The sequence below is a fragment of the Urocampus carinirostris genome, chromosome 2 (assembly GCF_059441175.1).
Source record: "Urocampus carinirostris isolate Australia breed hairy pipefish chromosome 2, RoL_Ucar_1.0, whole genome shotgun sequence".
Classification (NCBI taxonomy): Eukaryota; Metazoa; Chordata; class Actinopteri; order Syngnathiformes; family Syngnathidae; genus Urocampus; species Urocampus carinirostris.
This window is the reverse complement of record NC_142350.1, coordinates 19,002,934-19,016,907: the sequence shown is the minus strand read 5'-3', so window position 1 is coordinate 19,016,907 and position 13,974 is coordinate 19,002,934. Positions and strand designations below refer to the sequence as shown.

At 45.8% G+C, this 13,974-nt stretch overlaps 1 protein-coding gene across 1 annotated transcript in view; it reads right to left on the bottom strand.

Annotated features, from left to right (window-relative positions):
- znf687b (zinc finger protein 687b) overlaps positions 1-13,974 on the bottom strand; it is a 20,649-nt gene extending 6,675 nt beyond the window's left edge. The window contains exons 1-7 of the mRNA XM_088329270.1: positions 13,885-13,974; positions 10,940-13,060; positions 8,675-8,940; positions 7,688-7,872; positions 6,427-6,603; positions 6,196-6,358; positions 3,601-3,915 (exon numbers count right to left, since the gene is read on the bottom strand). Of these exons, the coding sequence (XP_088185396.1) occupies positions 3,601-3,915; positions 6,196-6,358; positions 6,427-6,603; positions 7,688-7,872; positions 8,675-8,940; positions 10,940-13,046 (3,213 nt within the window). The 5' untranslated portion in view covers positions 13,047-13,060; positions 13,885-13,974. The remainder of the gene's footprint in view (positions 1-3,600; positions 3,916-6,195; positions 6,359-6,426; positions 6,604-7,687; positions 7,873-8,674; positions 8,941-10,939; positions 13,061-13,884) is intronic.

The following is a 13,974-nucleotide window of genomic DNA, read 5'->3' as shown; positions in this document are numbered from 1 at the left end:
CATTTACAACTCTTTGACAATGTCTAAAAAAATGGCCAAAGGAAAATAGAAATTTGCAAAGGTTTTAATGTGGTCATCTGGTCATCTCAAAATGGCCACCTTTGGATACGCCTGTCATTAGAAAAATGTATTAAATACAAGGTTTACTTTTTCAGATTGTGATCAAATTTGACAAGGTAAGGCATTAAGCCAGGGGTCTCAGACTCGCGGCCCCCGGGCCAATTGCAGCCCCCAGGACGATAATTTGCGGCCCGTCTTAATATGAAAGTTATTCATGTTAGTGCGGCCCGCAAAAGTGATATGAATGACACTTGTTGTGTGCGGAGCTGAATGAACCAATCACGGTTAGGTATATGGGTCCGGTGGGCGGGAGCTGAATGAACCAATCACGGTTAGGTATATGGGTCTGGTGGGCGGGACATCGGCCGGACTGTCCGGTGCCCCGGTCAAACTGAAATTTAACAGTAAAGCCGGGTATACACGGTGCAATTTTTTTCAGTCGCGGCAAAAGCTACAGCTCACACTGTACGAGTGAATCGCTCAGAAAATGCGTGGTTAATAATAAACAGAGCGGGCATTCATATCTTGTTCTCTGTGTTTGAACATGAGCATGACAGCTCATGCTGTCACAGCTCCGGACCAATACAGAAAGTCGCCACATTTTGCTGAGGCGCATGCGCAAAGTTAAACCAGCGAATTTAAACCCGAGACTGACTGCGGTTGAAGTGGAAAAACATATTACAGAGCCCCAAACATGTCTTTTTCAAAGCCTGCAGTGAAGAGAAAGGTCGGTGATGAGCACAGACAATTTCAGGAAAAGTGCGAAGTGCAATATTTCTTTGTTGAGCACAGGGGCGCCCCAACATGTCTTATTTGCACTGAAAATGTTGCCGTGCACAAGGAATACAATTTGAGACGTCATTATACAACTAGACATGCTGAGGAGTACGAAAAATACCAGGGAGATGAGAGCGTCAACCAGGCTGCCAGTCTTAAAACATGTTTAATGAGGCAACAAGATTTCTTTAAGAAAGCAACCAAAGAGAATGATGCAGCAGTCGAAGCTAGCTACGTAGTTAGTGAGATGATTGCTAGAGCAGGAAAGCCATTCAAAGAAGATGAATTTGTCAAAAAGTGCTTAATACAGGCTGCACATATTGTCTGTCCAGAAAAGAAAGGGCAGTTTAAGAACATCAGCCTTTCTGCCAACACCGTGGCAGAGCGCATTTCTGACCTGTCAAGTGACATTTATGATCAACTGCATGAGAAAGCAAAATGTTTCAGTGTATATTCAGTGGCTCTTGATGAGACCACAAGACATCACAGACACTGCCCAGCTCGCAATATATGTCCCTGGTGTTGATGACAATTTTGAAGTGATAGAGGAACTGCTCACAGTAATTCCAATGCATGGCCAGACCACCGCTCAAGAAATATTTCACCAGCTATGTCATGCTATTGAGAATGCCGGTTTGCCATGGAAGAGTTTTGTGGGAATAACAACCGATGGAGCCCCATCAATGACAGGGAGGAAGAATGGACTGGTAGCACTTGTTAAAAAAAACTGGAAGAGGAGAATGTGGAGGAGGCCATAGCTCTGCACTGCATTATCCATCAGCAGGCCCTTTGTAGCAGATGCCTCAAGTTTGACAATGTGATGCCTGTCGTAGTGAAATGCATCAACCAAATCAGATCCAGGGGCTTAAAGCACAGAATGTTCCGTGCTTTTCTAGAGGAAATGGAGTCAGAATATGGGGATGTGCTCTACTTCACCGAGGGACGTTGGCTCCAAGGGGAAACGTACTGAAGAGATTTTTTGTGTTGCGAGCAGAAGTGAAAGACTTTATGAAGAAGGAAGGGGTGGCTGTTCCTGTGTTAAGTGATCCCAAATGGCTCATGGACTTAGATTTTCTTGTTGATATCACACATGAGCTTAATGTACTGAACAAGAAGCTACAAGGCCAGGGGCAACTTGTCAGTGCTACCTATGACAATGTGAGAGCATTCTGCACAAAACTTGTGTTGTGGAAAGCCCAGCTCTCTCAGACAAACCTTTGCCATTTCCCAGCATGCAAGGCACTCGTGGATGTAGGCACATTATTCAGTAGTGAGAAGTATGTTGGGGCCAAAAGGAATTTGATCACAAATTTGCGGACTTCAAGACGCACAGAGCCACATTTCAAATTTTTGCGGACCCCTTCTCCTTTGATGTGCAAGATGCCCCTCCTGTGCTTCAAATAGAGCTCATTGACTTGCAGTGCAACTCTGCACTCAAAGCTGGGTTCAGGGAAGTGAGTGGAGAAGCAGACAAGCTTGGGCAATTTTTGAGAGAGTTGACACCCAGCTTCCCTGAACTTTCCCGAGTGTTCAAGCGGACCATGTGCCTTTTTGGAAGCACATACTTGTGTGAGAAGCTCTTCTCCACCTTGAACTTCAATAAGTCCAAGTACAGGTCCAGACTTACTGACGAGCACCTTCAAGCCCTACTGAGGGTCTCCACTGCTTCCTCCCTCAAGCCAAATGTGGCTCGGCTATGTGAGAAGAAGCGCTGCCAGGTCTCTAGCAGCAAGAAGTAGGCAAGAGAAGCCTTATTTAGAACAGTTCAAGTTTAATGTTATATTCATGTTCAGAAAGTTTAAGGTTAAATAATCGTCTGTATCTGCTGTATGATGATTTTCATTTATTTATTTAATTATTATTTTGTGTTAAAAATAAAGGTATTTGAGAACATTGGAATGTTTTATCAGCGCTTTTCTTGTGGAAATCCTAATGCGGCCCAGCCTCATCCAGGATCTACCTCCAGCGGCCCCTAGGTCAATCGAGCTTTCTATTTCTGGGTGTTCTAACTGGGATTACCCAAATTTAGTAGCACTCGAAGTGATTATTTCAGTTTGGGACAACATTTCAGAGAGTCACCTTTCAAAATGAAATGATCTGCATTTATATAGCGCTTTTCAAGTCAATGACTTCCCAAAGCGCTTTACAATGTGATCCCTTGATCCCAAGACGAGCGCTCTACCTCCTGAGCTACTGCCAAAAGCCTCCATAGTCACCAAACGGTTCAAATTGCGGTTCCATTTACCATGGATACTTCCTGAATTAGGATTTTAAGCAAATTTTACAGGAACAGTAAGGGCTTCAACTCTTGACTGTATAACCGCAACAGTCATGTCGTAAATCTTTTGCTTTCAGGCAATGCGTTTTATTGCTGTGCCAATTAAGACTGCTTGAAAAATGGTAATCAGAGCTTGGATGAATATGTATACTACAGCTGTTCTAAAAAGTGACGCAATGAAAGTTTCGACAAGGAAAGCATAAGTCTCTGTATAAGTCCAAGTCCCATACATCTGTTCCCTCGTCAGAGGGAAAAGTTGGATCTTTAGGAAGGATCAATGAAATAGAAACAAAAACAGGAAAGTACTCTCGCCTGTGCTAATTATCCTGACTTAAATGCCTGTTTCACTCTCTGGTTTTTCAAAAATGGTTCTCCTTGGATCTACCCGATTCACGTAGGTCAGCCTTTTTCACTTCTAAACGACTCAATTCGCCAAAAAGTCAGATATGTTCATGCCTGAAACGCACACGGGCATTTTGAGTCACCTTTCCGTGCTCCATCTTGACGTGGGCGACGTAGTCCTCGTTGTCAGTGAAGGTGTTCTGGCACTGCGGGCACGTCCACTCGGTGGGCGTGGTTCCTACCTCCCCCGATCCGGCACCCTCGTAGTCTTCGTCCTCGTCTTCTTCGTCCTCCTCCTCCTCGTCTTCCTCATCCTCTTCGTGATCTCGGCCCCAGTCCTCCCCGTCAGAGTTGTCGGGCTTAGCCGAGGCTTTGCTTTTGGGTGCGCTTGCGGGCACGGAGGCGGCGGGACTGTCGGAAGCAGCTTCTTGTTTTGACACCAGGCCTCTGTGTGCCGTCTGGAGGGAGGGATGAAATTCAGTTGACTTGATTACAATTACCGTATTTTCCGGACTATAAGTCTTTTTCATAGTTTGGTTGGGGGTGAGACTTACATGTGAAATCGATACATTATCATATCGTTGACCTGTATATCATTTGACATGTTATTTTCACACTGAACTGCAAGAGGGCGCTCAAAGCCTGTGGTGAAAATGTCAACATTTCCAGTTTTTTATTGGCCCTTGGCGTTACGTTGCCTTCTTTGGCCATGACAGACAGCAAGAAGCACTTGAGCGCACGGCGATTGAATAAGCCAGGGGTAGGGAACCTATGGCTCGGGAGCCATATATGGCTCTTTTCATGAGTACGTATGCCTCCAAAATAAAATGCAACTATTGCACATCTCTCTGTGGTGTTCCAAAGTCAAGTGATTTCATCCTGATTTTGGTCCATATAAAGCCAAAGCAACTTCACGCAGAAGTTCGATAAGTCAAGTCAAGTCATTTTTATTTGTATAGCCCTTAATCACAAAGAGTCTCAAAGGGCTTCACATGTTATTACACATAAGCAGTTTAGGTTATTCATATGTTTTCAACTGATAAATAAAAACGCTGGCAAACGACTTTGATTGGGTGAGCAGTACAGGTGGGCGGATCCCTGCACACAGCGCAAGGCACTTCCTTCTCTCTTTAGCTCAGTGCAGTCTACACTGAAAGTGAATATGACGATATGCTTATCGTTTGCAGTCATCTGTGACATTTTTACAAAAGAACTTTGCATGCACATTGTTTTGAAACCGTTATTAAGGACAAATTTCATGGAAAAAAATTGCCTCAACACTCTTAACTGAAGGTGGAAGACAAATTGAAAATGGCATATTTACAGTGATTTGGGACACATGATTTGGCATTATTATTATTTCTTACATTTGATTAAATCATCAAATGACACACAGTGAAATAAAATGTGCTGAAGAATTAGCTTTTGTCTAGAGAGCGTGTTTGGCAGTTTTTTCAATTTTGTCCGAAAATATATGATGTGGCTCTCTCAATTTCTTTTTAAAACAATTTTTGCTTTTATGGCTCTTTGGGTCAAACAGGTTCCTGACCACTGGAATAAGCAGTTGAGTTGAAACAAATACCAATAACCACCACGGAAGAATCGAACCACCACCTTTTTGAGATTTGTGCCAAACGCAAAGGTTGTTAGCCCGATTTGAAATGTTATCATATCCGTTTTGAAAAGACAGAAGACAGCGATGTTTATCCGCAGATAACACGAAGGGACTCGAGGCCCTCAAATTATTCCAGAGTTTGCAGTGCAAACAAGGTACGTCTGATTTATATCCTATCAATTTTGCTAAGTAGGTACGAGTGTTGTGGTTAACTTTGACTTCTCAGCAGAAGTATCTCACAACAATGAGCTCTCACTCAGTTTTTCCTTTGCTTCTTAGCACTGCGTTTCGACAAAACGAGTGTCACGATCGTAGTCTAATGTGTTGATGAGGCCAATTACCAAAGATGGTAATTGAGCAGCAAAGAGAAAGTTCTGAAATCGAGAGAAGTGGAGGTGATGACAGGTCTGACGTTAGCGACGTAGAAGTGTTGGGGGAGTTATTTACCAGTAAAAGTGACACAGAGGATGAAGATTTAATTGGATTTAGTGATTTGGAGTCAAGATGATAGTTTGGTAAGCATATTCTTTAAGTTGTCTGAATAACTCTTAATATGTTACGTCAATACTGACCTTACTGGGCATATCAATCATGAATCATGAAACTTTCAGATAGGTAACACTTATCTGGATTTACTTTTCATTATTTCAATTTTTCTTTTCCTTTTTTCTCTTCTTACTTTTCTTTCCTTTTTTGGTTTCCTTTTTTCTTTAGGTTTTTGTCACACGCTTCTCTTTTTTCCTTTCAATCCTCTGCAGTTTTTTCTTTCTTCAGATAAAGCTAGACAAAAGAGAGGGAAAATAATATTGTGTTTTGGTCACTTTGAGTCCCCGCAGTTTGTATCCTTCCTCGCGCTTTTTCGTTTTCAGTTGCACAAAACCATACAAATAGGTCCAATATTACACATCGTACCTTTATATTGTTCCTGTCCTAAACTCAGTTAACTCAAGTTAATGGTGCTTGTTCTTGGAGTAGAGCTTAAAAAAGGCATCACGATCAGAAACCTTGCAAAAGCCGATCCAAGCAATTGAATGTAGGCCTTTGTTGACGCCGCGCTCCATATGGAAGGCAAAGAACGGGCAACACTGAAGGCGCAAAACACAAAATAAGATCGGCGGCCCACCTTGATGTGCTCCATCATGGAGCCTTTCTGAGCATACAGCTTGGTGCAGTCGGGACATTTGAACACGTGGACCTTCTGCTTGGCCAGATGTGTGTCAAAGTGCATGTAGAGAAGGGGCTTTTGGGTGAAAACCGTGTCGCACATCACGCATTTGTAGATCATCCTGCAAAGAGGACGACGAATTCAAGGGAACGAACGATAGAGAAGAAGCGAGCCGGCAACGGGTTATACTTGGCTTGCCCGCCGGTGAGCGCCGGGTGCTGCGTGCCGATGTGGCTCTGGGCGCTCGGGGCCGACTTGAAAGCCATAGGACAGCTGGGGCATTTGTGGAACACCTCACAGTGGGCTGTCTGGATGTGAGACTTGATGGAGTTCAAGCCGCCAAACACCACCTGACAGCTCGAGCACCTTAAAAAGTATTCCCAGACAGATTTTTTTTTAAATTAGGGACAGAACGTGAAGTGTTCCACATCAAAATTATGCAAATATGTTGCGAAATATTCCACGTGCCGGGGGACTCCAGAAATGCAGTTTGAAAGTTGATGCAGCTGGTTTGGTTGCCGTGGAGCTGTGATGTCATTGAAGGAATGCAAACCTTTTAAAATGGCGACTCCCGTTAACACGGCGTGTGAGCCGAACTCTGAAACGGACAGCGATTGTACCGCTTATTTCTGCTTAGAGATCGGGGATCGTAGCTTTTTGTTTGCGTTTTTCACCTCATGTGACACGGTTGGTAACATTTTGTCCAGCTAGCTCCCCGCTGCCGAGATCTTTCCCATTTTGTATGCTCTCGCTTGTGAGCTGCCTACCATATGTGGTGTTGTTTAGTTGGCTAGCCTGGTGTTAGCGCCGGTTTTGCCATGTTTCCTGGTTTAATCCCAGCCGGCTTTGAGTTTGTTGCCGTTGCCGCTTTTCGTTGTTGGTTCCCGGTTAGGCTGACTGCTCACTGTGGGCTTCTTGATCAACTAGCCTGGCGTTGGCATCGCTTTTGGGTCATAACTTAAAAAGGTGAGGGGGGAAATGTTGGATTTATTTGTGTATAACATGCACTCCTAATTTATGATTTGTCCTCGGCTCAAACTATGCATCGAAAGAGACAAAAGTTGTTGAATACATGTGGCCAAGATTAAAAACAATTATTCACAACCATGAACACAATACCTACATAAAATGTACAATGTATAAGTCTGATTAGTGATCACATACACTAAAGAGATGTTTCCCTCATCTTGGTTATTTGCGTTTATTTATATCGTTTAAGACTACTTTCTTTCCCCCATGCTCTAACATTCGTATCTGGTACTGTAAATAAAAATAGCGTGATAATGAGATTAAATCGAATGCGTGTTACACACAAATAAATACAGTACACCTGCCTACGCGAACTACACTGAATTTAATTCAAACGCACCGGCCTGAACGCCCGATTGACTCTGGGAAATATCACAGTTCAAAGATCAGGTATTCCTTGGGGAAAGGTGGCCGCTATTACCTGTAGCCGATGCGCCGGGCAAAGTGAAGGCAGGCCTCATACAGGTGCGTTTGGAATGCGGCCTGCCGGGCCACGCCCCCACACTCGGGGCACACGTGGGGCGTTTTGCGTTTGTGGATCCTCTGGTGGGCGGACACGGCACACGAGTTGGGTAGCATCATGGGCGGGGAACACTGAGAGCATGTCTGGAGAGGACAAACGCAACATTTTAGGAGGATTGAGAAAATTCATCTCTATCTATTACCACACATACAATTTCTAAGGACTTGGAAACTAGGTTCGATGAAGACCCAAAGCCAGAAATTTCCATTTACTGGTAAGAGTTTATAGGGTTCGAATACCATTTCATGGCAAAATTCAAGCACTTTTTAAGGACTTTCAAAGCCAAATTTAGAATCCATCTAGTACCAAGAACCAGAGACCCTTATTTGGAAATTTTTGATCTTACAAGATCTTACCTCTATGTAGCACTTTATCACTAAAATAAAGTTACCGAATTGCTTCTAGCACATACTTTGAGCTTTTTTGAAACGTTACCATCTTTTTCTGGTAATCGACTGGCTTATACTGACATTAATTCTGCCGTTCTGGCTCAACAATGCGCGCACAGCTTGGCTACATCAAACTTGTACGGGGTAGGGCGCGTAGGTGGTGATTACAACGCCACATGACAATGCCATACAAACTAATGCCAGCTGCCGCTAATCATGCTGAAAAAAGGAATGCAATGCCAAACCAGAGCTACCAGAGAGCAGTGTCGGCATCGTTTGTGCAGACTCTTCATTTTTATTCATTTAATGCCTGGTCTATCAAGTCAAGACTGCAGAGAAACATGGCAACAATTTCAAGCATTTGCTAGCACAGATGAATCCTTGAAAACACAACATTAAAATTCAAGCGTTGACAAGGGTTTAAAGCACCTGCATGAACCCTGAGTTCACAAAACAGCGCTTACATAAAATGTGTCTGAATCTGGTTTAAACTCACAGAATTGGACGCCGCTCTGATCTGCTGGAAGTGCGTAACCATGGCCGCCTTGCTGGAGAACTGCGTCTGGCACTCAGGACATTTGTAGTTGTTGTACTGCAAGTTGTCGGCCTTCTTGCAGGGCAGCGGCATCAGCGCCTGCGGACCCTGGGGGACTCGGCGAACCTGTCGGCTCGGGCCTCCGGCGGGCGGGGCGCCAACGTCCTTCATTGGGCTGGAGCCGGCAGCGGACGAGCTCGTGGTGGAGGGGGATGAAGGGAGGACGTCTAGTGGGAAAAATAGAAAGTGCAATGTTGTTTTGTGTATTTTTTTTCTTTTAATCTAGGGCTGGACAATAGGTGGCTAGCGCATTCGCCTGACAGGCGAAAAGTCCCCTGTCAAAGACAGGGTAGAAACATATGTTGACCCGGAGAGGGATGGGCACCATCAGAATGTAATTGTCCAAGACACACCACAGAAAATGGTGCCCCTACAACCCTAGTAGTTAAGGGATCCAATCAACCAACCATACCACTATATAGGAGCAACTATCAACATGAGAATTTCGATGGACGAGATTCATTTGGAAGAAAAATCTTGCTCCACATGCGACGGAAAATCAAAGTCACGAGCATTCCCAGAGGCTACCACTAGAAACCGCACAAGACCGCTCACTGGTCGGGCGACAGCTCTTTTTAATGACATTTGTATTATGGATTTTTGAAACATTTTTAAGGGGAAGCAGTAACAAATCTCCTTGGATACGTTTTTCTTGAAAAAACCTTTAGGAAGTGAAAGCATTTAGAGTACAGCTAAAAGCGTAAAATAAAGTGATGAATAAAAACTGAAAGTTAGAGTAACTTTAACTTTGAGTGTACAGTGTTCCCCCGCGACCCTACTGAGGATAAGCGGTGCAGATAATAGATGGATGTACAGTGTTAGCGTATCACCAACCGTCTTGTGCTCGCTCTGTCACTCTTAAGTAACACGCACACACCTCCATTACAGCGTCTCCCTCATAATGAACTCACATTTTGTTAATAACAACTTACGAATCTCATGACTGTGTTTTTGATCTTGTGGGCGGCACAGCGTCTGATTGGTTAGCTTGTCCGCGGCACAGTTTTGAGGTCATGGGATCAAATCCAACTACCAGCCTTCCAGTGCAGAGTTTGCCTGCCATGCCCGTGCTTGCGTGGATTTTATCCAGCCACTCCGGTTTCCTCCCACTTTCCAAAAACATGCATGTCTGGTTAATTGGCTGATCCAAATTGTCCCTAGGTGTGAATGAGCAAGTGAGTTGTCCGTCTCTGTGTGCCCTGCGACTGGCTGGCAACCAGTTCAGGGTGTCCCCTGCCCGCTATCCGAAGATAGCTGGGATGGGCTCCAGCACCCCAGCAACCCTACTGAGGATAAGGGATGCAGATAATGGACGGATGTATTTGTGATTCTAAATTACTGATTGAATGTGTTTAAAGTGATCAGGAAGATGTGTTTGATAGCTATTTAGGATTAAGTTTGATGCTTTAGGTATGTCGGAAACAAACCCAAATTAATTATTATTTTATGTCGGAAAAATTAGTTTGTTACACAAGAAATTCGAGCTGCGAGCACGATACTGAAATGAATTAGGCTCGTATGTAGAGGTACCACTTGGAATTAAAAAAAATGCTTATTCTTGACTTTAAGCCTAGGCATTCAAGAGTTGGTTACAATAGACAGAATTATGTGGTTTTCGTGCAAGTTTACATCCATCAATTTTATGAATCGCGAATCCACACAGGTTGCCAGCAAGTCCCTGAGCACAGAGACAGACAATTCACTCACACACTTATACCTAGGGACAATTTGGACCTGCTAAACTGCAGGAAAAACTGCCATGCATGTTTTTTTAAATGCGAAAGTAAACCGGAGCGACCAGGGAAAAAAATGCAAACTACACACAGAGGCCAGGAGCTGGAATTGAACCTGGGACCTCAAACTTTGAGGCAGACATGCCAACCAGTCTGCCGTGTGACATATTTACAATAACAAACATTTAATTTAGGTCAATTTAGCATTTTTTTTGCACAAATTAGGAATGCTAAATATGCTGAAACCCTTTGGTGTATGACTTGTGTAGGGTGGAATATATTTTCTTTTTTGAGTGAGTATTTCCGTTTCATTTGTAGATATTTATTTAATTTGTAATCAGATTTTATTTAGGGGGCCTATTTTCCAGCCCTTTTTCAGTCTCATGGGGTTGCATTGCTAGCGCCCTTTTGTTTTGTGTTTTTTTGCTCTTACTACCAACGGGCGTGACGTCCTGTTGCCCGATCATCTGCTCCACGGTGACGGGCCTCATGACCAGGTGAGAGCACTGCATGACCAAGCCCCTCTCCTTGTGTTCGCGGGCATGCAGGAGAAGGCTGCACTTGTTGAAGAAGGCCAACCGCTTGGCACAGTGGTTGCACGTCACCTCGATGCGCAGCGAGCGTCGATCGTAATGCCGTGCCAGGCTTCGCTCCAGGGCAAAAGCGTCGCCGCACTCCAGGCAACGGTAGCCGGAGACCGGCAGTGGGAGACCCCACTCTGGAGGTGGTGGTGCCGAGAGATCTGGCTTATAGCTGGGCAGAAGATTCTTGCTGTTGAGGATCTTGTTAAAAGCCTCCACCAGGCTGGACTGGCTTCGGGAAATGACGGCACCCGTGCTGTTCACAATGGAGGCGGGTTTACTTGATTGGCCGGTGCCGTTGGGCGAGCCCTTTGCCGCCGCCCTGATCCCGGAGAACTTGGCAGAGGAAGCCACGACAGGAGTGGTCGGCAGGGCGGCGGATTTTGTGATGTTTACGGCTGTGACGGATACCTTGGCCTTGTCGGATGTAACCATTTTGTTTTGTACCTTTGAGGCGGCGGCGAGCATGACGCTGCTGGCTGCCAGTGTAGACACAGGCAGGGCGTTTAAGGTGCTGACGTTCTGCCCTTCAGACTTCTGCGCTCTGTTCACCAAGGCCTTACGCTCTTCTCCCCCTTTTGGATCTGCGCCTTTGCCCTTAGCCGCCACCCTTGTCACTGTTCTGGTGATGCCACCCGTGGACGTTTTGATGGTCTTTATTCGAACTTTGAGAGGCCGTGAAGGAGCTCCAGGTGCTGCCGGCTGCACGTCCACAGAATTCTCAGGTGGGGCAGCTGCAGTCTTGTCCTCATCTTCCTCCGTTTTCTCCTCAGATGTGTCCTCTGGCTTTTTCGGGACCTTGTCAATCTCGTTCCCAACCTCCATCTCTTCCTCCTCCTCTTTGGGCTCCCTCAGCTCAGACGAAGTAGGCGTTTCGGCCACAGCTGGGCTAGAACACCTCTTGGCGGATGTCACCTGAGTGGCTAACTTCGGCACCTCTGGTTCGGGGCTCTCCGGCGAGTCCCTCTCCTCGATGACATGCTCAAGGTGCTTCTCCTCTGGCTGAAGGGTCTCGTTCCCTGCGGAAATCGACTGGGTGGTCAAGGAGGACCCCTGTAGGTTGTAGCCCGACTTGGAATGTGGGGGACTAGACGACGTAGGCTGGGTTAGATCTTTGTAAACTTGGTTCATCTGAGTTGAAACCGGTGAGTCTGGGTTTTCCTGGATGACCAGTGGACTGTCCAAATCTGCATCTGAATCCTCCGTTTCTTCCTCCATCTGCTGGTAGTCTGCCATTTTGGGGGCACCATTAAAAGACTTGACATGTAATGAAAGGTTAGCAGGTGGTGTAGGAAGAGGCTTGGCAGGCGGAAAGAAAGCCGGGGCTGTTCCAGCAGAAGATGCCGAGGGTAGCGTCGATTTAGGGTGGTTTGCTTTTTCCTGCCCTGCTTCCTGTTGCTGCTGTTGCAGGAGCTGCATCTTCCGTGCCCGGCCCACCGAATCTGAAGAACCGGGACCTAGGAGAGGCTTCAATCTGTTAAAAATGTTCCCACCCTGCTTGCTGGATTTTGTTGTGGCTGAAGTTTCTGATGAAGTTTTAGTAGTGTTCAGTGGCCACGAGGCGCCATTGGATTGGCTAACAGAGAGTGTGTTGGAGACACCGAAACCGTTGTGGTTGAGAACATCAGGCTCTGCCATGCCCCCGAGACGAGAACCAACGTCTACCCCGGCGATGACATCAATAGCATCTGGTTCTGCATCGCCATCTTCCCCGGCAGCTGCCGTCTCAGCGCGCACTTTGTTTTTAACTATTACACTCACGATGGACGTGTCCCCTTGCAGGTCCGAGGGGCTTGGCAAGCCCACTGCACTGTCCGTCTTTGCTAAAGGCTGCCCAGTGGGCCCGTGAGGTCCCTCTGCTTCATCTGGAGCAGACTGGATGGCCTCTTTGGCGTCGATGTCTGGAATGTCAAACGCTGCCAGCAGGTCATCGAAATCTGGGGTCTTCATGTCCCCCATTACGGGACCGAAACCTAGGAAAAGGGGTGGAAAATTAAAATGCCACAGTTGCTAACTCCTTCAACTCAATCCCGGAAATGAGATCTGAGAACTGACGTGGTGAGCTAAAAAACTGCATTGATCACCACCAATACTGTACACACAAACAGCCATAAAACGTTATCCTAAAATAAGAGAATGCGATCTTACTTGGGAAAAACTCAGAAACGTATAAAAGGAAGAATGGTAATATTTTTTCACGGGAAAGGACAGGAGGACAGATTCGAACCCAGAACATTTGATCGCTAGCCAGACAGGCAAACCACTGAGTCACCGTATATAATGTTATTCCATTTACTTCAATACTAAGGTTGACAAACGCAGCTGTTTTGTCATTTTAGCAGGTCTTAATATATTTTTCGGGTTAAGGCCAGAGTGTCAGCGGTTAGCAAGCGTTAGCCAGCTAGCCCGCTAGCTTCCAAACCCCTCCTTCGGAGCATACCTCTTTATGAATGGGAAGTAAATACTGCTTTTTGTCGCTTTTATTACGTGTCAGAAGCCAAACTAGAAGCTACATGAGCGGCCGTTCGTGCCTAGCCGACTTAAACTGCTGCGAAAACGGCTCCTTCCAGCCCGAACGACACCCCCTTTTCCAGTCGGAGTACTGCTGGCTAGTTGGCCATAGAGACAGGAGAAAGAAGGGGGTCACCGAGCTAACAGGCTAGCCTTCGCCATTAGGAGAAAAATAACGCGACGACCAAGTAATGACAGTCGGTAGGAGCTGCCGAGGATGTGGTGATGTATATTGGCCTGTGTAAGGATTCGCCACATGATAAACAAGGTGTTTTTGATTGTTTACCTGGGTGTGCGATTTCCGACTATCGTTAGCTCGGGTTGCAGCCGAAAACGCAAGCGGTTCCCGTCACGTGACCGCCGCCTTCCAATCGGG